Raw genomic sequence first — 27,891 nt, forward strand, 5'->3', positions numbered from 1 at the left:
GGGCGCAGGATCAGTGCTTGCCTCCAGCGAGTGTCACAGAGCAGCGCGGCCAGAAGCTCTGCTCTAGGCACAGTACTCAGCCATTGCCGCACGTGTGCTGTCAGGGCCCGGCGCTGTAGCCGTATCCCCCCTTTTCTCCTAGGGAGGTAGGAACTGAGTGCTCACGTCTGGGGAAGATGATCCACGTGTGTGTCCCTTGCTTCCCTATAAGCTAGAAGCCGTCTTTTTGGGTAAGAAGTCACCCGTAGACAGTGCCAACTGCAAAGGAGTGCTCCGAATACGAGGCAGGGTAGAACGAATGCTGCCACACCAAAAACCCAAAGAAAACCCTGTATCCCGGTGATTTGCAGCTGTGCATCTTTTTACAAGGCAGTGGTGTCGCACAGGATTGTAAACGAAGGGCGACCAAACGTTCTGACATAACTATGACAACCACCAAAGAGGATGACACGAGTCTGACCACGAGGCATTTGGAGGGAGCAGCCCTCGGCTCGCAGGATTAATCACACGAGGGACTTTATTTGTAAACTAGAACCATTCGTGTGTTTGAGCCTGGTAATGTAAACGGGAGCCCCCAGCCTCCACCCGCTCTTGCAGCTGAGGAGCCCGAGGCTGCGAGGAAGGAATCCCCTCTTAGCTCCTTCGTGTAACCTAAACAGGTCCCGGGCAGACGGGGATATTGTATTTAGTCTGAGGCGACAGAGTGCTTCGAGCTATAGCGCCTGGGGAATAAAGCGCGAGGCGGGCGGGCGGGGTCAGCATTCTCGCAGGCACTAGCCGTGTCACTGGAGGAACGGTGTGTGAACACAATTGAAACTTCACACTACAGAGGAAGGTTCCTTACTTCAAGAGATGTGGGAGAACCTCACAGCGATGCCAGGCCCGGTGTCAACTAAAGGGGCGCAGAGGTACTAATGGTGCTGGGAAGAGGCGTCCACAGACGCGGGACACCCGGGGTCTGTGATTGACGGCAGCGGGTTGGTGTTTCAAGTGTCTGGGAATGGTTCAGCTCCACTCACATACTTCGGGGCATATTAGCAAGAAGCTCGTTAAAATTATCGCAGTTTTAGCGGCAGTTTCGATAATTTTAACGAGCTTGTTGCTAATATGCGCCAGTGTTTTTCATTTTGTAGAGGGAATAATTCCAATAGTATATAGTGAAGGCTTTATCTAGCGGTACATACCACAGCTCAGTCGCTTCTAAGCACCCACAGACAGCTGTTATTAGGCAAATGACATAGCCGGCTGGACCCCCTGCTCATGTGTTGTCCACTTCACGAATAGGAGTGAAAATATCTGGCCTGTGGAAGTCCTCTAGTGAATGGTCAGCTGGAGGGCCTGAGGGGGGAGGAGCGTGAATACGTGAACGTAATTAACACTTAGGAAGCCATCAATGTTTTGTGTATGGCAAATGCAACCTCTGTATATTGGGGGGAGGGGGGGTATTCAAGGTACCCCTCTTTTAAGAATCTTCTTAGAAGTGATCCATAATGAAGGGATCCTTAAAGAAAGGACCCTTGAAGGAGTCCCGATAGAAGGGGTCCATCCGGAATAGTGCAGGGCCCATATAGAGCGGAGCCGCTGTTGAAAGGACCCCTGTAGGAGGGGCCCCACGAAGAAGAATTACCTCTTGAGGTGAAAAGTGAGCAAGAGCCCGTGAACCTACAGCCTTTCTCCCACGTTAGAATCGGCGCCAGCACGGATTCCACGGGCAGCCTGCTTAGCTTGCCTCAAGCCCGCCCGCTTTCAGGCGCTCGCTCTTCAACTCGCTTCCCTGCTTCGAAATTACCATATTTGCAGAAAAGGTGATGGCGTAAGTGTCAAAAACACATCTGCGCTGACAGAATGTTTTTTTTCTTTTCACACTCGGTGCAGAGAACGAACCGCACACAAATGAAAAGCGTGCGAGTTGTGGCTTCGCTTTACACTCCGCGCTCATCTTCTTGACAAACACTTTTCCCGAGAGGGAAAGCGTTCTGCATTAATCCCGGTCTGTTTTTCATTTACATATCTGTGGCAATTCAAGCAGTAACTGCTACAGCGAGGCACTCATGTGCAAGACACGCGCTTGGCTGTCTTTTGGGAAGTTTTACGAAAAATAGGGTTTGTAGTTTATTCAATTTTTAGCAAAGCTACATGGGCTTATTTTCGGAAAAAAACTTGTTGTTTTCGTATATTCATCCCTTTACGGGATATTCTGGAGGCATCCAAAACAAGGGAAAAATCAGTAAGGAGAAGTGGAAGAAATATTGCTGAATACTAGTCAATAATGTGGGCTGTAGTGTCTCAGATTGAAAAATTTGGCAAGCCATATCACTTAAAATTACTGAACACAAAGTCAGTCAATGAAGCCAATTATAGGCCTTCGCCTGGCTAATGGCCCGCACCTCAGGGCGCTCCTAAGGAGGTATAGGCAGGGACATTGGAATTTTGCGGCACTGTAGGGCCAAATTATGTGGCAGGGTTGTTTAAATTATGTGGAAAAAAAGGCAAATTATGCAGAATAATGCAACACTTTTTGTGATAGTATTACTTCGTTTGTAATTTTTGCTCATGGTAACACTGTCTGGGCAAAGATTTAACCAGGTTACTAACAATTTAACCCAAAAATACAGAAATAAGCAGTTGACAAATGACCAGTCTGCAAAGACTTACCACTATGTCGGAAGCTTGTTGCCACACTTTTAGTAACTTTTGGTCTGTTTGTACTAGAATCTTTTCTTTGTTAAAATCTGCAAATTATGCAGCAGTTGACGGATTTTGAGGCAAATGTGGCAAATCCACAATTATGCGAAAGACGCAGCAGCTGCATAGTCACATAATTCCAGTGGCCCTGGGCATAGGTTAATACTTAACATTTTATTGAAAATATAGTTATTCCTTCTAAAAAGGCACTTGTCTAGTGTGGCAGATGGGGCCTAGAGTCATGACTGACATCCACTGACTACAGTCTGAGGAACATGATTGGCTACCCCCACTCTCAATATTCCAGTTAGTGTGGAAATTGCTTTTATTTGTTGCTCCTGTAGCACCAGCATTCAGCAGTACACTGTTTCACAGTGCTTGGCATTCAGAGGCAGCTTTTTGGATGGGAAGCAATGAGGAAAAAAACACACCTCACAGCTTCTTAGTGGTCTGTTAAAGTTCTGTTCCGTTCCTCTCCTCTCCTCTCCCTTGTCGTTGTCTTTTCTTTATTTTATTCCATCTATGCTTATTTTTCTTAGATTTTCTTACTTCTATTATGTTACCTAGTAGTCACTATCGAATTGTTGTGGTACAGTTAGTAAATATCCTTGATTATGGGCTATATATAGAGTTATGGATAAAGTTAAACACTCCTAGATCTTCTGCGGTAGGATGGTAGTTAGTCGCGAGTGTGCTTATATTCGCGAGTGCGGCCAGTAGCATATTTTCTGTGACTTGCCTTCAGTAAGAAAGAGTTCGACGGTTGTGGCCTCTCACTGCTGCGGCCCAGCTCATGCACGCCTTCCGTGGAGAGCTCAATTTTTATCTGTACTCTAAAGAGGTGATAGGTTGATTGTGGCACTAGTGGTGCAATGAGTTCACCACAGAACCTGGAGCCGTGTTTGTGAATTGACATAGAGGCAGTCATGTGGGAGGTTTTATGGGTGCACTTGGGGGATCTTTCTCCCAGGTTAGTCTGGCCTGTTTTGTCAAAGCTCTTCAGGCATGATGCATTTGACCTTCCATTCCACTGGGAGCCAGTGAAGTCATTTTAATGTAGTTTGGACACATACATAACTTAGCAGGTTGATTTGCAAACATCTAAATGGCACCCAAAACATAAACGTGATTAAAAAAAGGAATGTGAGAAAATGTTCTTTGGGGGGACATATCTGTAGGCACACGTGAACTACTGCAGGATGGGTTTCTCTTTCAGTAAGAATAACAGGCAGCAATGTACACACTAAGGCCACAGAGACTCCTTTAGCCCACAGCACCCTAAAGATCTGTATCTGCAGAGAGGTCAAGACTAGTAGCTAAAATAAATTGCAAGGGTGGACAAAGATGAGCAAAGTAAAGGGGAAAAAAGTATAACAAAATACATGGAATTTGTGTCATTGCATGATTCGCTCAGGCCCTAAAAATTCAGCTGTTACACTTTCCAACCAATGAACAGAGAGCTGGCCCAGTTGTCAACAGTTTCACTTTGAAGTAAAATCGGCATTTCCAGTCCACCCCTTACTAATTGAATGTCAAACATGGTTGGAAAAGAGGTCTTACATAATTTCTCGCGTGATTCATGAAGGGTTAAATCCCTGCCAGCCCTAATTTCCTCTGGTCACTTGCTTTCAAAGGCTCGCTCCCAGCCCTGCCATTTCTCAGGCTGCCAGGCGGGTTGTATGGCTGGTGAAAGTTAATACGCATGCTTGCCTTTCCTCGGCCTCCTGTCACTCTGCCTGCGAGTACCAGCCAGCCCCTGGGCTGACTTAGGGAAGAGGGGCAGGGGGCACATGTTTGCACGTCTCTGCTTTTACTAGCGTCACCCTGTAGTGGAGCCCGCGCACACAGGCCTTCTTTGTGCCTCGTAAAATAGCATGATGCAAAAATGCCCAACCTGGGTCCCCACGGTTAGAGAGACTCATAGTTCCGAGCAGTGAGCATGGGCGCCAGCCAGAGCCGGGAAGCTGAGCTTTCGCACACAATACCTGTTCAGTCTGCTCCATGAATCCTGGCTGTGGATTGTTTCCATGGATGTGGGGAACAGGTAATGGCGGGAGTGTTTAACCATTGTGTTTCCAAGGCCTCCACCACCGCTAAAGGCACAGTCTGCACAAAGCATGTTAAAGCACCACAACCATATTCCAGTTCCTGCAAGGAAGATGACAAACGAGGGTGATTCTGGCAGGGGCATCCACTGTGGACCACCACCCACGAGCACGACACATCTCCAAAACACATGTCACAGTGCAGTACATGGTATAGGCCAATTCTACTACAGTACCTGCTTCAGTGCACACTTGCACTGAGAGCAACTGCTGTGCTGTGACAGCTGTGTGGGCGGATGGCTGTGAGGGCTGTGAGGGCTGTGAGGGCTGTGAGGGCTGTGAGGGCTGTGAGGGCTGTGAGGGCTGTGAGGGCTGTGAGGGCTGTGAGGGCTGTGAGGGCTGTGAGGGCTGTGAGGGCTGTGAGGGCTCTGAGAGCTGTGTGGGCTCTGAGAGCTGTGTGGGCTCTGAGAGCTGTGTGGGCTCTGAGAGCTGTGTGGGCTCTGAGAGCTGTGTGGGCTCTGAGAGCTGTGTGGGCTCTGAGAGCTGTGTGGGCTCTGAGAGCTGTGTGGGCTCTGAGAGCTGTGTGGGCTCTGAGAGCTGTGTGGGCTGTGAGAGCTGTGTGGGCTGTGTGGGCTGTGAGAGCTGTTGGCAATGTAAATAACAATGCCATTTATTTATAAGTAAAAAAAAAAAAGAAATGTCATGAGCAATGCCAATAACTCTAACTTTTCCAAAGGCGAAACCATTGCATTGTAAATGCTTGTTTTTCTTTGGTCGTAAAGAGGAGCCAGTATGTTATTGGTACCCAGCTGGTCCCTGTCTGCCCTGTATACTGGGTCTTCCTGTGGTGCATGTAGCCACTGGTTGACGGGCTTCAGTTGGGCGGCCCAGTAATAGAGTTGAAGGTTTGGCAACGCTATCCCTCCATCGTACCACCCCCTGTGTAGTTTGGCCTGGGCTATTCGTGCCGGGCGGTTGTTCCACATGAGGCCGGCTATCAACGTCGACACCCTCCTAAATTATCTCGTGTGTACTGGGTATGGAGTATTTTCTAGGATATACAAAAATCGGGGCAAGGACATCATCTTGTATAGTGCCGCTCTGCCTAACGATGTCAGTGGCAGCGCTGCCCAGAATTTAACTTCCTGTTTCAGTCGATCCAACAGCGGCGTGAGGTTCTTCTGGAAGAACTCAGCCGGATCCTTCATAACATGGGTGCCTAGGTATCTAAATGAGAACCCAGCCACTCTTAGAGGGCAGGTGTCGCACAGTATTGGGGTCGGGCCTTGCAGTACATATAGTTCCGACTTACTCCAGTTCAAAGTGTGCCCCGATACCTTCCCTTGCTCGTCACATAACCTCAACAGCGCCGGAATACTTCGTTCCGGCTCCGTCAGGTACACCAGCATATCATCTGCGTACAGAGATAGGCGGTCTTCCCAACCCTCCGACCAGGTAATCTCCTTCAGCAGTGAGGTGGAGCGTATCTGGTTCGCCAATGGTTCTAGTGCAATCGCAAAGAGCAATGGCGACAGGGGACAACCCTGACGGGTTCCCCGCCCTAACTGGAATGTCCGAGAAATATGGCCATTTGCCACCACCTGTGCTACAGGTTGAGCGTATAACAGCTGGACCCAGGCCACAAATTTAGGGCCAATCCCCATATGCACCAAGACTTCGAATAAATACTGCCACTCCACCATGTCGAATGCCATCTTTGCATCAAGCGCCAGTATTACTGCTTTTTCCGATAGTGTGTCCGCTCTAGCAATCACACTATGTAACCTGCGTAGGTTGAGGGCGGTGTTCCTATGTGGCATTAAGCCTGACTGATCGCGATGTATGAGTTGCGGGAGATGAGCCATCAGCTGGGTGGCAAGGAGTTTAGCCAAGATTTTAACCTCTGCATTGAGAAGGGAGATAGGGTGATATGATGTACACTCTTCCGGCTTTTTCCCAGGTTTGGGGATTGCAACGATGGTCGCTGTCCGTTGATCCAACGGAAGTTCGGCCCTGTCCAGACTGTCTGTGTACATAGCCAACAAGGGCCCACTGAGTCTCTCTGATGCGGTCTGATAACATTCTATCGGGATACCATTTGGCCCCGATGCCTTTCCCGGCTTGATAGCATGAATAGCCCTTTGTATTTCCTCCTCTGTGATGTCTGCCTCTAGCTCCGTCGCCGCTTCCGGCGTAAGTGTCTGATGGGGGATGTGCTCCAGCACTGCGCGTGCTATCTCTGCTGATACCTTATTGTCTGGTGTGTACACTCCCTCAAAATACTCAGCTAGGGTCTCCACTATCTCTCGGGGCTTGTGTGCACCTTTCCCCGTTTGTCACAAATGCGTTCTATTCCCCTGGCACTACCCCCCCTCTTGTCTAGCCAGGCCAACATCTTCCCTGCCTTATCCCCTATGTCGTAGATTCTGTGGGTATTCTCCGTCATCTGGGACATTGTCTGTTGCTTTACAACATGTTATTTATACTGCTGTTGCTTTAGGAGCAGGGCATGGGACGTCTCCGGTGTAGGGCTTGTTTCATGCGCCATATTTGCAGCGTGCAGGGCCAGTTCCAACTCTGACAATTCACGCTGTCTCTCTTTTGTGTCCCGCTATGGATGTTATAGCCTGCCCTCTCAGCACCGCCTTGTACGCCTCCCACAGGATAGCGGAGGACTGCACTGACTCAGTGTTCTCTGCAAAATTATGGGACGTAGTCGTTTTGAGTACCTTACGCACCTTGGGAACCTTGAGATATGATGCGTGTATTGGGTAGATTCTTCTGCGTGATTTCTCTTGCTGAGATAATGTGAGTGTGACCGGGGAGTGATCTGATATTCCCCTAGGGTGTATATCAACAGTTTCCACGTACTGTAACCCATCTCCTAGCGCTAAAAAATAGTTGATCCGTGATAGGCTATTGTGGACCGTGGAGTGTTAAGTGTATTGCCTCGCGGCAGGGTGTGTATCGCCATATGTCGATTAGCCCCATTGCGGTCAAGAATCTCTGCATCCGTGAAGTGCCTCCCGCTTGAGTCATCTCCGGGAACCTATCCACTAGGGAATCTACAGCTGTATTAAAGTCCCCTCCTATTAAGTCTCCCTTGGGTAGGTCCAATAAGAATTCACCTAATGCTGGAAACGTGACCTTCAACCGCCCGCCTCCCCAACATAGCAGAGTGCTTAACCCATCCCTTTAACAGTTTACTTGCGAGCTGGGGTGGAATGTCCCCCGGAGCAGGCGACATCCCTGCCTTCTTCCGAGCTCCCCAGGCCAGTGTCCAAGCATGTCCGTTCTGCAGAGTTCTTCAGTTTACAGCATATTGGCCAACACCGAAGAATCAGGATTCTACTCCTCCTTCCGCTCCCTGGAATTCAAGCGTTGGCGACCTGTTCACTCCCCCCTCTTCCGGACATTTGTGATCCCGCTTGACTATTTTCCCGGTGGTTTCGGGTGCTTTTATTCGAGCGGTGGGCTTGTCATGCGGGCCTCTATCCCTCCAACCAGTCCTGGGCCATCTCCGGCGTTTCAAAAAAACAGATCTTGTCTTCTGCTACCACTCTGAGACGCGCCGGGAATAGCATTGAGTAGGGCAGCTCTTTTGTCCGTAACGCCCTCTTAACATCCAGGAAAGTTCTCCTCCTGCGTGCCACTTCAACAGTGTGTAGTCCGGAAAGAAGGCGACCGTGGAGTTCTGGATTTGGATGGCTGGAGACACCCTCGCTGCCTGTAGGATAGTATCCCGGTCGCGAAAATTAAAGTCTCGCCAGGATTGGGGGGGGGGGGGCGGTTTTGGCTTCCCACCGGGTACCCTATGGGCCCTCTCCCCGGAGAAGAAGTGTGAGAGACCCTTGGGGTACAAGTGTGTCTTAATCAGGTCTTCCATGTAGAGATCCATCGCCCCTTTACCCTCTGATTCCGGAACTCCCAGTATTCGAACGTTGTTTCTCCTCGAGCGCCCTTCCTGGTTGTCCATCTTTTCTCTGAGGGATTTGTTCTCGGCCGCCATCTTCTCCATTGCCACTTGCAGCTCCGACACATCTTCCACCAGGGATTAAGTCACCACCTCCACTTGTTTCACTCTCTCGTTCAGGGTGACCTCTGTAGCCGTAGATCTCACCGTGGTTTGCACCTGTGTCAGGGCACACATTACGTCTTCTAGTGTTGCCTTTTTGACCCCGACCCGTCCTGTGTTTTCCACGTGGAGTTGCAGGGGTTAGTCCTATCGTAGGCGAATTTGTCCAGTTTGGCCTGCGTTGAGTTATGTTTTGAGCCCCTGCCCGCCATAATCTTTCCTGGGTCCGCCTCACCCCCTCGCTGTGTGCTTGCCGTGCCTCTAGGATCCTCCTGCGAATCACTTCCTTTCTTCTCCGACCGCAGCCTCCGGGTCGTTTGAGGGCCGTTGCTTGCCAGTGCAATACGTGGGACAAATCGGCGCTATGGGATATGCGCCGGACTCTCTAGGAGCGTGTCTCCCCTTGAGGTGTGGTGATGTGGCAGTGACACTTTAGCCAATCTTTCCTCCACAGTCCCGGGTGGGGGGGGGGGAGAGAAGTCCCTTCTACTGTGTCCTCGTGAGAATAGGCCACTGGCAACATCCTTGTGATAACCTGCTTCTGCCTGCCCAGGGCACTGTTCACTATCTCCACCTCTGCTTCTCCTCGGGGGGGCCCCCCCATGGGTTGATTTTCCACTGTTCCTCAGGCTGAGCTCATTATCCCAGGTCCTCTGTCCTCTCGCAAGTATTTACCTCTGTACTTGCCACTCGCCTGCTCTATATTGCTACCCGAGCGGGTCTGCACCTTCAAGCTCCTCACCTGCGTGACCTCCCAATTCAATATCGTGTCACCTGGTGTCAAGAGCAAGTTCGGCAATTACTAGCCGAACGTGATTTGGGCGTTATGCCCCGTCGCTATTGGGCTCGTTCATATAATGGACCCTCGCTGTCTTTCTCTGCCCATGTGTCTTAGTTCGTGCCTCTCCCCTCCGCCCTGGCGTCTTTTCCGAATTACCGGGTGAATGGGGGGCCCCAGCTCTGCCGCACTCTCTTGTCAATTGTCGGCCTCCCGCTGTGTAGGTCGCGCCTCGCTCCCTCCGTTCATCCGGGAGTTCCGAGCGGTACTGCCGCTCCCAGTATTCCTACCGGTCTCTGTGTACTTCCACTCCCTCCGGTATTCTCTGTTCGGCGGCCGATGCTGCTTAAGCCCCCTCCGACACCAGCGCTGTTCTTGGCGTCTGTTTCAGCGCCACTTCCGGGGGCCGGTGCCCCGCCGTCTCCTCTCTTCTGCCCGGATCACTCCTGAGGGATAGCCTGCTGCTGCCTCCAGGCCGGGCCGGATTCAGATTATGCGTTTCCCGGTGTCTTCCGGCTTTCGCGTTGTCTCTGCTGGGCACCGCTCGGTTCCCGACTCGATTCGCCCCTTCAGTTTGATTTTTGTTACGGATCAGTGTGCCGGATTGTTGTGGGATATCGCCTCGCTCCTCAGCTAAGCTGCCGCCATGATCGGCTGCTAGCCACGCCCCTTTGTTGACTTGTTTTTGATTGATGTTCAGCTGTTTCAAAGTCAATCCCTACCCTTAGGTACATCTTATTCTAACATGGCAGTCCTGCTCTTCCACAGGAGCCTGGGCCTTAAGGCCATCAGTAAATTCAATGTGGAGTTCATCCATTCAAAAGCATCAGTTGACTTCAAAATGTGGCACCTTTTAATAGCACTTTGTCAAAAACACTGTTGGTAATCGGTCTTGTGTTTTCTTAAGTCAGTTTCACAACAAATGTTGATTCAGGAGCTGAATATCTTCAGCTAGGCACTTGGGTTCTTTGATCTCCTGACTACTGGCTGGTCACTGACACTGACTTTGCTCTGCATCGTCATTCATGGTTTGTGCAATGGCTTCTTCCGACATATAAACTTATTCCACTCCTTTGCTACCCATTGTCGTCCCCCCTCTCAGCCCCTGCCCCAATCCTCTGGTCACACTGCTGGTTCCTTCTCCAGGCTCAGAGGATGCACTTACAGGTTCTTCAGTTTCAGTCACTGTGGCTCATTCACCACAGGCAGTATTCTTGTCTCGATGTTACTTTTGAAAAACTTGTGTGCACTATTCTTTATGGTCTAAACTCTGATAGTGCTGAATTCTGCCCCTATAACTCTGTAGTTGCTGTCACCATTCCTTCCCCAGCTTGTCTCACTCTGAATGTGTTGTGGCAGCATGACCTAAAGGGGTCAGGTACGATTCTTGCATGTGCTACTTCGCAAAGGCCCTGTGGCCAGGACTGATGTTGTGACACTTTTCTTTCCTTGGGAGGGGAGTTGCCAAATCAACATGGTGAGGCAGAATGCTCCACGTCAACCAGGCCTTTGCAGTAGTCAAGAATCATGTAATCTGTAATATTTACAAGTGCAATCGTGGGCACAGCAGGTAGTATCATGACTCAGCCACATGATGATTTCATGTAGGGACAGTCCTGTCCTCCAGTCTAGAATACTTCCCGGACTCCTCAACACCAGTTGAAGGGTACCAGTCCGCCTTATAGACATTAATGCACACATCTTTGTAATTTCAGCACCCAATTTATATGCTCCTCATTGCCTGAAGGCTCAGGTTGGTAACTACAGTGGAACCACTGGCCCACCTGTAAGGTTGCATACAAGTTTCAGCTTCTCATTCTTGAAGTGACTGCTATCTGATTAAAAAGGAATCCGTATCCCAGGGCGAGGCGAACATTTGGCTAAATTAAAACTGTAATTCCTCGTAGTTGGGTCTGTCTACACCCATCGGAAAAAGAGACAAAGTTAATCTGCATACGTGACTTGCGTTTTCCTTGCCTTCAGCTGTTGGCATGCAGCAAATATTTGAGGGAACTCTGCTGCAATTACACAGACAAACTAATATTTGGAAGATAGATGAATCGTCAAACCTCTGCATATATAGCTAGCACCATGAAGGAATAACGTGCTCAGGGGGCAACACTGAATTGGGCGAAATGGGACGACCATCTACCAAGAGCGAAACTTCATCTTTCTTCCTTTTTTTTTTTAAAATACATTTTAATGCTTCAGTAGAAAACTGTATGGTATACATAGTAGGTGATTTGGCATATACAGGTACATAGCAGTGTCCACATTTCAAAATCTTCCACTACCCCGCCTTTTCAACCAATATGACCTGGGGTACAGCCAGCCTATTTGATTCTTTTATCATCCTAGGGTCTCCCTCCCACTGACAGTTGGTCCCTGTAGTTTGTGTAACCCCCCCCCCCCCATATCTTTTCCCATTTACGTGGGCAGCCTCTGCTCTGATATATGGACTGTTGTACCAGTTGACACCAATCCAAATCGTTTTTTCAGGAATTACTCTGTTTGGGCCTCCCCTGCACGCTATGCTCAGGCGATGGTCCTTTTCGCAACCACTCATGCCAAGGCTAGCCAGATTTTGGCCCTCTTGGGCCAGACTGTATCGCCAGTCACCCCTAAAATATGCCATCTCTAATCTACCGGGACCTGGGTCCCCATAACCGTTGTCATCACCCGAGCCAGGCCCCTCTACTATAGAGTCTTGGGGCAGGCCCACAGTATATGAAATAATGTTCCTGTCTCGCCACAACCCCTAGCGCACACCTCAGACGCCCCAACCATTCATCTTTATTCTGCCCTGGTCCATCTCTCTTGCTCACACTCTGGTGCTTCTTTCTGCAACCTTTTCATCTCTTCCCATGTATCTGCAGCGGGCAGCAGAAAACTCATTGAGGTGTTCTGCTCTGATTCATTTGGAAAATATCCACTGAATTTGCAAGATCCAAGAGTGCAATATCTGGCAGTTTTAATAACTCTAATCTGTTACCAGTAGTAACAATCGTTTTTGCTCTTGTGTTTTCCCTCACTTCACACCCACCACTTAGACTGGCATTTGCAGAGTGTCAAAGTTCGATAACAAAAATGCCCATTTCTTAAAGGGGAGCCAGTCGAGGTCATGAAACCCTGCTGGGACCACAACTGTCCAAAACAATGGACCATGCCAAAGAAGTACTTGGCTGTCCGTGTAGATGACTCTGCTCTTGTTAGAGACATAACATGCGCTAGTGTGAGCGATCCAGTTAGCTGCCTGTGCAGAGGTTACATTGCCCAAAGAGGAGGCTTCCACTGCACAGTCTAAGGTGCAAATGGAATGAGATTTTTTTTCAAAATCCTTTTCTCCTCCCTCAAGCAAGAGCCATCCACTTGCAGCATATAATCTGGCTTTCCAGAGAGATGCCCTGAATGTCTGATCTTGGTTTGGTACACAGCTCAGTGACATCCAGACTGCCATGGTCTATCCCATCATTTTAATCAACAGGCAATGGTCATAGTGCAACAGGATTTAAACATGAGGACCTCCTCAGTGTGGTGTACTGTCACCAGAAGAATTTAAAATGTCTTCGCTATTGTGAAGGAAAGTTTCAACTCTATTAAGACTGCGCGGCCGTGGATTATGCTTTACTCATTTTATTGCTCAGCAGCATTAAACTATGTAAGAACAAGACTACAAATCCCACGAGCCTTTGTATGGTACAGTAAAACAACCAGAGGCATTCCCATTTAACCCCTCCCATGCTGGTGACGGAACCGTTCCGTCACGCCCCTCGGGTGGGCTGTGCTGGTGACGGAACGGTTCCATCACAGCCCGCTCGCCGCGCCTGCGTGGCGCTTATTTTGCGTGTGCGTGGCGCGTTCTATTGAGCGGGCGGTGCCGTGACGGAACCGTTCCGTCACAAGCACAGCTCACCCGAGGGGCATGACGGAGCGGTTCCGTCACCAGCGTGGGAGCGCCGCGCGCCCCCCGCCCCTTAGCACTGCGGCGGAATAGCCGCCGCAGCGAAAGGGTTAAACAACATTCAGGAACGGCACTTCCTCTTCCTTCAGGCGAACACTTGGTCCAACTTCTCCATTAATAATCTTGTTTCTGGTCAAGCCCTGAAAAGACAAGGAATCCGTATCCGAAAATTGATAAACGCCTGGTATCCCGGTAACTGTGCTTTAAAGAGACGGGTTAATCAACAATCGTAAATTCACAAAACCTAATTAGCCATACATATACATTAATCCAAAACCCTCCTGAGTTATACTTGGCTAACCTGTAGACAGCATACTTCGAGGGAGGGTAAGAATAACGATTCTACTGGGTGAAATAATCCTCTCCTCCGCATCCTTAATAGAATTGACTTTCTTTTACGGTAGCTAGGACATTTTTATATTCTATGGCAGGACTGGAGGCTCAGATTATGCTAGTTCAAAAGTGATTGACCACCAGAGAAGCCATGCCCAAAATTGGTTTAAAGTAGAAGGCCTTAAAGGTGGAGTCCAACACCAATCTGCTGCTCTGAGGATGTCATCTTGGCGACCCTCCCCACCCCCCTAAGTGTAAAGGCTTTCAAAGCCATGGCTCCCCTTGCTGAATAGGCTCCGAAGTCCGCTGTATCAATGACCGCTTCCATGGAGCACCCATCTCTACCAACGGGCAATCGTGGCAGCTGTCACTGCTTTAAAAAACTTCAAGAGGGAGAGGAAAATTTGTGACACCCCTGGAGGCCTGTATTCCTGTCATCATTTCGGACGTCCTGAGACAACGTATCACACCACTTCGCGTGACCCGGGAAGGCCCGCTAGTGAACGACTCTAGTGTTAGACTTTGTGTGCTGAGCAACACCCTGTTCGATGTGAACACCTGTGCCGTAACCTCCAAGGCCCAGTGCATCAGATACCTGTTTACACAAGATAAGACAAAGGAGCATCCATTATGGGAAAGGTAAGTTATCCTGCTAGAATTGCTGCAGACGTAGAACTGTATTAACGTTCCACAAAAAAATTCCTTGGGTGAGGTTGAAACAACTGGTGTATGCCTCTCAACAATCTATATACCAAAAGAATGTCCTGAATGGGCATGTGCCATGCAGGTATTGCTGACCTACTTGCATTAATCAAACGATAGGCCAAACCCTTGTCTACAAATTCAGACAAGTAGTTGACTACATCGGACCCCACAGGATCCAAACCCCGTCCCATACACCAGCGTGAGCACTTTATTCAAGAAGACTCATAACTCTTGACTGTAGAGTCTGCCCATACTTTCCTGATCAGGGAGGAACCCTCGCAGAAAGGCCCGGGACTTCCCCTGTAGACCACTAACCCACAGGGTGCAAGTTTCCCTGGGAGTCCGTCAGCAGAAGAGGAGGCTGGGGAATTTGGAATGGAAAATATATAGAAAGTTGCAGAAGAACTGGATACCAGACTTGAGAATTACCAATGTGGTGTCACCAGTATGCCTTCTGCCTCCAGACCAGTGCAGAAAGCCTGGGTATCATGGCAAACGGGAGAAAAGCATAACTCCGGAAAAGATTCTAGTCTTGCAGAAAGACATTAGTTGTCTCCGCGAGAGGCTCTGGACCCCAGCTGACTAATCGAGGAATCCAGCAATTGAGGCTGGACGCTAAGAGTTTCACCTGAAATGGACAACACTGAATCATCACGCTCTGAAAGATGGCTTGTCTCAGCACACTAAGTATGAAAAGGTTAGGAGGAAGATTAACAGCAGGGGAAAGCCCTGCCCCCAGAACGGCATGGCCGTTAACTCGAGCGCGATCGAATCGTTCAGCCGAAGGAGATGGATGCAGAAGCGCCTATTACATAAACAATAGCTCAATCGAAGCGCTCCATTAAGAGATGCTGTGAGCTAATAAAGCTATGATATAACTGTAAGAGGATACCCAGTTACAATTGTCTTCACGTTGCCAAATGCTGACATCAACTGCGGCCACCGTCTTTAGGCAACCCTGAATACTTTCTCCGCTCAAGGAAGGCTTTTTCACAACTCACCCTCACTCCGGCTCTCGTCTTGAGTGTTCTGGGAACCAACCAATTTCATTTACTGAGCGAAGTGCTCTGAGGTGTGTATTTTACCACTTTAGTCTGAATAGAAGTGGAACTTTTCTGTGTATAGCCCTGTGTGTAATAATTGTTTAGAATTTTATTGTTTGTCCAATAGACAGCCAATGCAGTTTCTCCAGGCCATCCTGAATGAGTTGACGTTTAGAAAAATTCAGAACGAGTCACGCTGCTGCATTCTGCACAAGTAACTCCCCAAAATGAAGTATTATGGTGCACCCTGAACCTTCCTTCCTCCCTCAGATCCCGATTTCGAAACGAGAACAACAAGGACTACCTGCTGTGCAGCCTTTAACAAAAGGACAACAACTGACTTGGCCCCAGCCCTACCAGCCTGTTGATCTTTGAACCTGCTCCTGCTAAATCCTGGCGTTTCCTGTGGATAGTAACTTAAAAAACCCCGGAGTACCTGCCTGCCTTGCTCATCTAGAGAATGGGACTCCCAGGTGCAGTGGTTCTGCTCAAGCCAGGAATGTTGAAAAGGTAGGGCCGATGTCGACCAAGAACCTTTAAGTATTGCCCAGCGTTAACCGCCTCTCATACCACTCGAATCTATCAAACAGGCAGGCGCTGGAGACTGGAAGGCAGGAAACAAGAGTTTATTCCGACGGAGCAGAACACATCAAATCAGACAACAGGGTATCTTCTCAAGGTGCTCTAACCGCATCTCTGAGGCCTGGCCTCTTATACATAGGTTTATGATCCTTATTACAGTGACACATTCCTGCAAACACTTTGATGTACCGAAAGACATCCTCTGAATCCCCGCTTCAAGCCCGTTCCCACACACATTACAGTAGAAGTCCCCACCCCGGTCTCAGCAGGTGATGACTGTCGCGCAGCTGGACATTCCGCGGATTCCCGGAATGTGTGCAGCTGATCGGATCTCATGGGGGTGGGGGCTATGATCAGTGGTAGATCCTTTGAGAGAAGGATGGTCTGTGTGTGGCTCTGTCTGTGTGTGTGTGTGTGTGTGTGTGTGTGTGTGTGTGTGTGTGTGTGTGTGCAAATGCAATAGGTCTCGCATTTGCGAGCGATTAAGCTATTGGCATTGTAAATGACAATACCATTTATTTGTTTTAAAAACAAAAACATAAATAAAAATGTCATGAGCAATGCCAATAGCTCTAACTTTAACAATGCCTAGACCATTGCATTGTAAATGCTTGTTTATAACAGCATTCAGACTTTATCAAATACAGGGTGTTCACATAATCAAGTGCTGAGATGAGTAGACCTTGCACTAATTTTGTGTGCCATGGTTCAGGTAGCCATTTCGGAAGCTTTCTCGATATTCTAAGCAGTCTAATGCATACTGCCACTAGTCGCATTTCTTTAAGAAAAAAAAAAAATTTTAAGCTTGGGTTGTCATGGAGATTGTCGAGGCAGAAGCACCAGCTCTTAACCTCTGACTTAGGTGTGGGTTGATTGCCTGGACAACTTGGCCAGTCCATTTCCATCCACCTCGCGGGTTTTTCTCACAATCATGACCTTTTAAAAAAAAAAAATATATATATATATATATATATATATCCCCCCCCCCCCCCCCCCTAAATTTAGTTTAAAGCTGCTTTCTGCCATCCAGTCTACAACAGGTCTAAGACAATAGTTTAATTGGGTTGAGGTGTTAGTTGTGAAGAGAGCAAGATGATCTGCATATTGTCCGCATAAGATATTGGGAAGCCGAAGCCTTTTATGACCTCCCTCAATGAGGTGACGTACAGGTTAAACAAGTTCGAACTTACAGAGGAGCCCTGAGGCACCCCACATTTTAGGGAGGGAAGTTCCTATTGTGTGGCTTCTTCAGACTTGAAATGTTCTGTTATAGAGGAAGGAGGTAAGCCATTTAAGTGCTCCTGCTATACCTTCTTCCAGCATTTTGACTAAGACCGGGTGGGATAGGGTGTCAAAAGCTGCGCTCTGATCCAGTAGGATCAGGGCGGCAGAACCACCCTGATCCAGGGTGGTTTTTTTGTTCCTCCATGGCTGCCAGCAGGACTGTCTCTGTGCTGCTGCCTGGCCTGAATCTCACCTGAGAAAAATGTAAGACATTGTTGGTTTCCAGATATAAGGAGAGATTTTTATTGCTACATTTGTCTAATCTTACTCGGTTCTGGTCCTCGTTCTAGTGACATATTAAACATGTTGGTCAATCTGCAAATAACTATTTAACTACCTTCAAGTAAGATGTCCAGAGGTGTAATCGTGCATACAGTGCTGCCTGTAGCATGAACGCACAAAAAGGTTAAATTTAGTATATCATTATTTTATAGGAGTAATTATAATTCAAATCGCTGCTGTGACCTAATCTGTATTTGAGTAATCTTCTACTAAAGGTTCATATAGCACTGCTGGCATCTCAAGAAACTGCACTCTAAGCAGAAGTCCTGTGGCTGGTTGTTTTTCCTCTGCTGTTTACTGCAATTTCTGCACTTCTCTCTATATTCCTTATGTGGTTAGTCCTCCTACTACTTGGCAGTAGAGGAATCTACTGAGATATGCATGGTAATCCAGGGGGGCGGGGGGTGTTCTAGAGGAGTGTGTAAAATGGCGAATGTCTGTTGCTCCTGTTTCCACTAGTTTTAATTGATCTCAGTACTAGCTCATCCAGTTTCCACCGGTGCGCACTGGTAGTCTTGGCCTTAACTATTCGTTGTTCTCTGCCCTAACTAAATCAGTCCTTCCTCATGTTCTTCTCAAACTGAATTGTTTTCTCCCCCCAGGCTGTGCCCCAGCTCCTGGTTCATATGATGTCAAGGACCGTGATGGTATTAAAGGAGCTACATCCTTTACAAAATCTCAAAGATTCCAGAAATCGAAGGGTGAGCAACGTGACCGCTTCTTATAACATAAAAAAAAAACAATCGTACAGCAATCTCCATGTTTTCATGTTTTCATACCCTTTTAAAATGTTCATAGTAAGGACCACATTTTTTCTGTACAATGAAACGAAGATGCTCTATTGCCCAACTAATTGTGGCGGTCTATGCAGTAAACGGGACCCTTTTTAAATAACCACATAACCGGATATTTGGTACTCCAGCCTGACCCTTTGACTTTTATTTGTTACATTTTTTCACAAGCTGATTAGTTGTAAAGTTTGAGTATTCTGCTCTGGCCATATTGTTCCCTAAAATTCGTTTGCAATGAGTTCTTGGATGAAAGAATTGTATATCGGAAAAATTTTGGTTAGCTTTGTTTTCGTTGGTGGGTCTTGGGGGTGCTTGGTTTGTAAGTGTTAATTTATATTAATAGTGATAGGATGTACACGACAATATATGTACGAAACTCTCATCTCCGTTGAATTCACCCGATATGACCTCAACCAACTGTAAGAAATACGTGGTCAGGCAGGCCCTGCAACCTAGGCCTGAAGCAACTGATGGACAGATACAAGGGGTAAGGGGGCAATGGGAGGGTTAGGAGAGACCCGTAACCCTTAGACAAGCATGCAAACAGGAAAACCCAGCGAATCAACCATGATCTAAGGAGATTGGCCCCAACAAAACACGCTTGGCTGGAGGGACGCTCGTTCCCAAAATCACCATAAAGTGAGTAGGTTAGGAACACACAGCCAATCGGAACACAGTATGCACACTACACATAGTGATCATGTGCTCCCCATGCTAGACATCTAGACATGTGGTTTTGCATTGTGTCCACGCAAGCTCCACCTGCGCTTCTTAATAAATAACAAGGTTGATGGCCACGCGGACCCTTTCCCATTTATTCTTTTATTTTTTAAAAAAGGGGTCGGGCTCTGGGGACTGGGGTCCTAAGGGTCAATGTTCCCTCTAATATTTTTCCTGTGTGCGGCAGTGTAAGGTCTGTGTGCTGCATCCATGGCTATGTGCGCCAGTAACCAGACCACACATGTGGGTGCAGCGCCAAATATCACTCCAAACGTGCTTAAAAAAGTGAAGACAGTGCATTTCCTCACAAATAGAGTGAAGTATATGTTAAGGCAGGTTTGAAACCATCCCACATGTCAATTTGAAACCTTGGCAGTTATGTTGCTGCATTTCTTTTCTTAATGGAGCTGGGCTGTGGGTTGATTGTGTGCATGTGTGCATTTGTTCAAGTTTTCATGTTAATTTCAGCTCACGATGGGCGCTGCAATTAATATGAAAACTTTAACAAATGCAGTTTCAGGGCTGGGTTAGGGTAGGGCCGCATCAGGCTTTCAATTAACACAGTTTAATGCTAGTGTCCACATCACAGCATTAAAATGCATTAGTCCTGTATTCTAGCGCCCCTCTGACCATACTGCAATTGAGGTACACTGCCAAGGAGGCAGCACCTGTACGCTAAAATTTTTAACATATATGAGCATGCAACTGCGCCTTCAAATTTAAAATGCTATGCGTCAGAATAATTATGAACAGGGCTGAGCCGGCCTGGCCGCTAGCAGTTTTAGGCAACAATAAAAATGTTAAACTCCGGTGAATAATGTTCTTCCTAGAGATAGATGGAGTTTTGTCAAGTGGAAGTTTTGACCTCATGGAAAGGTAGCACAGCAGGCTAATTTGCCTGCTGCAAATAACATGTACCATCCAGATCACAAAGTGCACATAATGTAAATGGGTCAGTGGGTTACTGCTTTTGTCAGTGAGATCCTTTTGATACTTGCCGTTTATAAGTCAAAATCCTAAAATAGAACAGTGAGCTATTAACTTTCATGTTTTCCCCAGTCTGATTAACCTATGGTTGCAAAAAGGGTTCATTTGAATAGAAATCAATTCTGGTTATTAAAGAGAACTCCCCCAATCATGATAGTACATTCTAATTTCAGTGTGTTTCTCCAAACCAATCACTATTAAACTATACTGCGTACTAGTATGGATGTCATGTCACTCAAACACATTGTAGTCCTTTGTCTTATGTAACATTTCCTATACAAAGATTTACACGCACATGAGTAATTGTCTCAGTGTAAGGAGTGCGATGTAAAGTGCTCTGCCACCCTACACTGGTATGAGCGGCGCTGTAAATCAAGTTAAATTCATCTGAGTGAGTGTATGGTTATGGAGACTTGAGGGGCACTGTTAAAGGGTGGTAGTGAGGGAATCAGTGGCGGAGGGAGTCATTGAGGGGGCACCAACAAACGTTATTGCACAGGACTCCACCAGCGCTCATGCCACCATTGCCCTTGAGGTCAGTCCGCCTCAACCATTGGTCCCTCTGTTGGCCTTGTTTCAGCAGTAGTAGCTGTAACTCACCAGGGGTTGACAATGCAGGATTTGCAAGCACACCAGTTAGTCTTTCTTCTAGTAAGTACAGCCCTCAAATATCTTGCTAATACCACACAGACAAATTTTAGAGAAGTTTTAAAAATCAGTACACCGGTCTGCATTGTCTAACATATGAGGATTTAAATGGGGGCTTTATCTATTGTTTTATGAAAATTGTGTTCCCATATATTCTGCATTTTCAGCACTATTCAGACTATTCCTATTCTTTCTAATAGGTATGTCTGAAAACACGAAGACCACGTTAGAATAATATTGTAAGCTAACTTTCTCATAAAAGACTAGTCAAAACACTACAAGACAGTCCATAGGTTAAAGATAGGTGATGGTATGTCACCCCCTCTGAGACCGACCATGGTCACTGCATGCGCACAACACTCTCACCAGTATTACCTGGTATTGGGCCATGCCACATAGGTTCCAGACACAACCTTCTCACATGCTTCACCAGTTTCCACTTTACTGGGCTTTAATCATACTTGTTGCGGAGTTGTGATTGCAATTTCTCCAACCTGATGAGACACAGAACCCACAACATAAGCCAATTCTTTGCAATAATCAAGCACCAAATCCTCAGTTATGTTCATCAGTTGATTTGCTGGTACAATTGGCTGTCTCATCGCTCTTCCCATTATAACTTCATGAAGGATAATTTAGTCTTTATCAGGAATACTGCTCAAACTCATTAATACCAAGGGTAGAGCATCAGACCATTTTAGTGCTGTGGATGCACACATTTGAAAGTCTTGATTTAATAGTGCCATTAATTTGCTCTACAACACCAAAGGCTTCTGGTCGATGAGCACAATGCAGCTTTTGCTCAATTTGAAATGCTGGGCAAATCATCCTAATTATTTCATTGCGCACCTCGATCTGTTTCTAAAGATACTGAAAATCCTAATCTAGTAATCTATCTCAAGAGCTATTTAGCGACTGTTAATTTATCATTTCTTGTTGGATATGCTCCTACCCAACGAGAACAGACATACAAAAACCAGCACACATTTCAATCTATTACAAGGAGGTAACTCCATGAAATCAGCCTGTAACCTAGTAAAAGGTTCTGCTGCTTTTCCAGTCCACCCCAATTAAGTCTTCCTAACTGGATTTTGCTGCTGGCACACTACACACCTTTTGACAAAGACTTTCTGCAATAACCCTGAATTTAGGATTGTACCATGACTGTTTGAAGAGTCTAATCATAGATTCTCTTCCCACATGTTACTCCATGGTACATCTTTGCCATTTGAGATAGTAAGCAGTCTGGCATTTACTGGAATATCATCCACTACGCCCATAATTTATCCTTCGGTCTCCTTGTACAACCTGATTTAATCCAAATCTTTCTTCACTGGCTTCTTCTTGCAACTGTCTAACTGCATCCCATGTTTGTACAGAAGGGACCATCAAGTGACAATTTGTATTCTTTTTCTCTGTTCCTTTGTTAATTGAAACCGAACGTTGTGCACAGGAACGAGCCACTTGGTTTGCATATCTATTCCCACTTGTCACATAATCGTTTCCTGATTTATGTGCCAGACGTTTGACCACTGCAGTCTCTTTGGGCAATTGTAACTCATTCAGTAAAACGTTTACATTTTTACTACTTCTGATCTGTGTTCCGGAGTAAGTCCGAAATCCATGTTGCATCCACAATTGACCAAAATCATGCACCACAACAAAACCATATTCACTATATGTAAATATGGTTATTCATTTTTTGCCAATTATACAAGCCCTGGTTAAAGCGACCAACTCCGAAATTTGTGCTGAATTTACCTTTCTTGGACAAGATGCTTAAAGAACCATGGCCGCTGTACAGGCAGCATAAGAAGCACACAAAACCACTTGCATCCCTCGAACAAGAACTATCTACAAACATGACACAATCTGATTCTCACAATGGTGTCTTTAATGTCAGGCCTTGGTTTTCTGCACAACTGTCGCATCCAAACAATCTTGATCTGCTTCATCTTTTACTTCACTACTTGAACTCTGCAACAAAGTCGCTGGGTTCAGAGTTGTGCATCTTGTTACTGTCAAATTCTCAGTTCCTGAGATCCCTCGCTGTTCGAAATGGAGATCTCTAGTTGGCAAGGGCTTGCACCTTTGTCCAAGTAGGGACACTTCTTCCTAATCTGGATAAGGGAGTTACACTCCTGAAATAGCCCCTGCTCACCCCCTCGGTAGCTTGGCACAAGCAGTCAGGCTTATCTTGGAGGCAGTGTGTAAAGCATTTGCACATAACCCACAGTAATACAGTGTACGCACTACAAAAGGACACCACACCAATTTGGAAAAATATCCCATTTTTTTATATAATTAAAACAAGACCAAAAATGATAAAAAAAAAAATCCACAATACTTTTAAGTAAAAGAATCAAAAAAAATCTGTAGTTATCAAAATAGGTTTCAAACAGTTTCTCGATGTTGATAGCTCCGTCCGGGGCTACCATGGTGTCGTGAACAACAAATCCAACAGTTCTGGCTGGTCATGGGTCGCGGGCCAGCTATGGTGTCGGGAAGACCCGCAAACAGTACCTGTGAGAAGTGCAGGACGATGAGGCCCTTAAAGTCTCTCGTGGTGCAGGTCGAGCCTCTTTCATTTGTGTCCACATCCTTTTCACTTTCAATTTTTTATGCCTAGATCCAATATCATCACTACAATACTTTACATACCTCAATTTAATCCACTGTTTTGCCACGAAATCAAATGTTGTTTAATCATATTACTAATTTCGGGTTTCAATTCAAACACAAACTTATACACCAAATGTCCCACATCTTTGTCAGATATGCTTTCAAAACCACTATACTGCTTAAATACCTGTAAAAGTCTCTCATAGTAAGCATGTACTGTTTCTTTTGACTCCTGTGTTGTCCTGTCAGTCTTAACCCAATCTGTTTCCTTTGGGGAAATTTTGCTCTTCAAATAAGTTATCACTTGATTAGATTTCTTGATTCCCCCTCTTCTGAAGGTTCTCCTGTCTTAACATCTCTTATATTCCTCCTTTGGCCAATCTACTGCAATCTTGCACTCAGTCCATAAATCGGCTGGAACCACAATATCAAACAGACCATCCAAATCTTTCAACAAAACCTTTACACACCTCTCTACCTATTTGTAACATTCGATAGGCTTTTCTCTCAACTTGGGGAACTAATTTGTAAAGACAATATGACCAAGGAATATGAGCATATCCACCACCCGGAACTTCTCTCATTTGGATATATCATTTCAGCAGGTTTGGTCTCTCTTAAAGGAAGCAAAGAAAATGTTGTCACACCCTTACTTGCAACTGCTTCTTAATTCCTTTTTGGCCATCCACCTTTCCATCGTTCCAATTCACCCTATCTTTTCAAAGTATTTATCAACTCCTTTATTTGCAACGTTTACCAGAGGCATTCAAACTCTCTAGATCCTTATAGCTAAAATCCAACCTATGTCTTATGTAAAGCCTTTGATTTCTCCTTATCCACTCCATATTCTTGTGCTGCTTCTGCCAACCTCTCATGCAAATTTTTCGCTTTCAATGTAATATTCTTACACAATAACAACTCCTCATCCTGATATTTACTCAATCGCCCCAAACTTATTGTACCAATCATTTCTTCCAGATCTACTCTTAACCTATCTATATCTATACTTGGTTTGGATTTAATAGGTTCCATTCCTCTAATCAAATCCTCCAACTCTTTTGGCAAAGCTTCCACTGAACCCCCCCGATACTGAAGTTGTTTCAATCACATTTATCATTAAGTCTCTAGGATCAATCTGTGTACACCTTTTTGGAGTTTAACACATTTCCATTTACTTCAATGTCAATCAGTGATGTACCCATCTCATTTGATTCTAGTCCACTAACATCCCTAACACTGTTCACTGGAACAGTCAATGCATGCACTCTTGAAATATTTTGACCCTCACTATTCAATGGAACTAAAGGACTAATTGTCACCAGGACTGACAACGCTTCTGCATTTAAACTCAAATGATCAATTTTCTGAGTCCATTCTTCCTTGGCTCTAATGAGCATTTCAATCTCTCTCCTGTGAACCTAGAGTATCTGATGAAGACTGTGAAGCTAATGGACTTGTGTAGCTTGTGACGCCTGTGGAACTTGTGGAATTCTATTTCAATTAATAGTTCACTTGGAGTAATCCCATCCGGACTCTCCTGATGAGGTGGAAGTCTTTTCAATAATATCTCATCTAATAACTCAATCAATTTCATTTGGATCCATATCTAGTTCTTAAGTCTCTACATTTTTTTGCTCCTTGCACTTTCCACCAGTTTGTCCCTCAGCAACCATTACTGGATATAATCCATCTATGATTACATCTCTTCTCCGCTGATTCATCTGAGCATCCCATTAAGCTTCGGAATACAAGCTCATTGTATTCTTATTTCATCCCATTCCTATCTCGCTCCTCTGTACGCTTCATGTTCCTATTCTTCAAGCGTCTCATACTGCATGGGTCTAGGATTCGGTTTTAACAAATTAATTTCTTATTACATTTTCCAAAATTTGCACATTAAACGTACCATGCTCTGGGAAAGCTAAAACTCAATCATCCTCTGTATAGCTCACCCAATTCTCTACCCATGTACACCTATGAAGCCACGCTCTAACATCATAAAAGTAGGTGATCTTGCAGGAGGTACAGGAATTACCACTAGTACCTATAGGCTTATCTTTTTAAATAAATCTTGTCATTTTTATTAACTATTTCAACTCTTTTCGTTAGCTAATTCAGAAATCAAGGTATCCTTCCATAATTCCGCTTCACTCTCGTACTATACCAGCGCTACTCGCACAAACGAATTGCTGCACAATACACACCCACTATTCTGACCAATGTCGGCGCTGCTTTTTTCGTGACGTCCAACTCCTACAACTGACCCCGCCTTTACAAAATAGTACGGTAATACTCTATAAAGGCTTTCTAAATAAATTCTTATTAGAAACAACAAAACGCTGCTACTTTGTCTGCCCCACTAAATGAAAAGATAGTTCAATCATTCAAGAGAACCTTTTACACATATTAAAATAACCAGCGTCACTCTAGTTCTTCTCAATCAAGTGAAAAGAGGTCTCGGTACTCCTTTAAGTGTACTTTCTAAAGTTTCAGAAGAGGACTTCACTATTACATCCAGCTTACTCCCTTTCTTTAAAATATGTCCCTTTAAAATATCAACAGCCTTTCACTGTTTGATATTGCAACACCAGACAAAGTACTATTGCAGTGTGATACTTTTCCACACTTCCTCTGCCCCTGCGGGCTAAATCAACATCCCGGGATGTCGGGCAACTCCGTACCCTACTTACAAACTACATAAAACAAAGACGCTAACTTTTCATATTAGTATCCTAACTCCACCATTAATTTGCCAAAATATTCTATATAAACCATCCTCTGCTACCAAAACTGATCCAGCGATCCGGGACTAATAATTTTCTACAGACATTGCCCAATTTCAATACCTAAAAAGTCAGTTCACGCTTGAGTTAGTGAAATACTAAATTATCAAACTTAAAGACCAAATTGTATCTTCACATCCATCATACCAATTATGGGGATGCAATCTTTTCTATAGTTGACAGGGTTTGGCAAACTAATACTTGTTTCTAAAATACTCCTAAAACTAAAACAAACGCCTCTAAGACAAACAGTTAATTATTTATAATTAACTAAATAAGCTGAAATGCTCAATACCAAAATACAGCACAAATCAGATCAGGGTAACAATATCAAAGAAATATTGATAACCAAATCTCATATGTCAGTGCACAAAGGAGTGGAAAGGTGAAGGGGAAAAAAAAGGTTTAGAGACCTATTACATTTGCAAATTATGCAAGTTCAGTTTTCTGTCTACACTAACCCAAATAAATAAGAACACGGCTCTAGCCATGAGAGCAGTAGGGCCCCTCAAGAAGATTTGAATAGGTAAAGACTAAGTCAGAAAGGAACAGTGAGCCCAAGAATAGGAGACAGCAAACAAGGCCTTGCCTCAAGCAGGTATGAAAGCAAGCCACCAACTAACCTAACCCTTCCCATCAGGAACCACAATTACACCCTAAAACCCAGATGTCCAACCTGCATTCATGTCAGAACATAAGATTTCTCTACACTAGAATGGATAAGGAAGGGCCCGTTTCCTTGATCCGGGTCATGTAGCAAATTGTCACATTTATCCGCTTGTGCCGCATAAAGAGGAAATGTTCCTTCACTCGATGAAATTATTTCTTTCAGCAAACTCTTGGCAGGCACACAGGAATCATGAAGGACACTTGTCTTCCACCTTCACTTTTATTTTCAGAATCTATTTTCATTTCATTTAACCCCCAAAAGAGATTTCCTGCAGAGCAGAAAACCATGCTTCAATGGAAAACAAGCATAGGCATTAATCACTTGCAAGGCTTTCCATTACACACCCAACCAGTGCTGTTTATCCATGCGCAACCAGTGTTAATATTTTCCTAGCAAACGTTAAAAATGTGCACAAAAGCAGCATTTGTCAAGAAGCATGCACAGTACCATTTTCCCTCATTTTAAGCACTTCTCCACATTAGTTTCTCACCGCACACTGTTAATAAATGTTACTGAGGGTTTAATTTGAGCAGGTTTTATTTTGCGAAAACCCTGCTTCAGCACTTACCATGTTGAAACAAATTCAACAACTGCGACATCACCTGATTCGAAAGAGCCATTGACCCTAGCAACTGAATCTGCACAGTGTAAACAAATTAATTGGTAACTGTTGTCAGTCGGAATTTATAAAACTAATTTCTTGTAAAAATTACTTGATCCGCTATTACAGATGTTAAATATAGCAATACTTGCAGGGGTTATAAGTGAATATTTTTGCTAGAATGACGTTTGGCACACCAGCTCATTTCTTTATTAATTTTTTTGGGCGAGATTGGGCAGCGCATGCGCTGCTCTGCGAGGCATGCTGAATTTGCATATAGACTTAAAGCCCTGCCC

At 45.6% G+C, this 27,891-nt stretch overlaps 1 protein-coding gene across 1 annotated transcript in view; it reads left to right on the top strand.

Annotated features, from left to right (window-relative positions):
• HMMR (hyaluronan mediated motility receptor) overlaps positions 1-27,891 on the top strand; it is a 488,049-nt gene that overhangs the window by 14,700 nt on the left and 445,458 nt on the right. The window contains exon 2 of the mRNA XM_086931406.1: positions 18,376-18,474. Coding sequence (XP_086787532.1) covers positions 18,376-18,474 — 99 coding nt within the window. The remainder of the gene's footprint in view (positions 1-18,375; positions 18,475-27,891) is intronic.

Source organism: Lissotriton vulgaris, chromosome 7, assembly GCF_964263255.1.
Source record: "Lissotriton vulgaris chromosome 7, aLisVul1.2, whole genome shotgun sequence".
In the NCBI taxonomy this organism is placed as follows: domain Eukaryota; kingdom Metazoa; phylum Chordata; class Amphibia; order Caudata; family Salamandridae; genus Lissotriton; species Lissotriton vulgaris.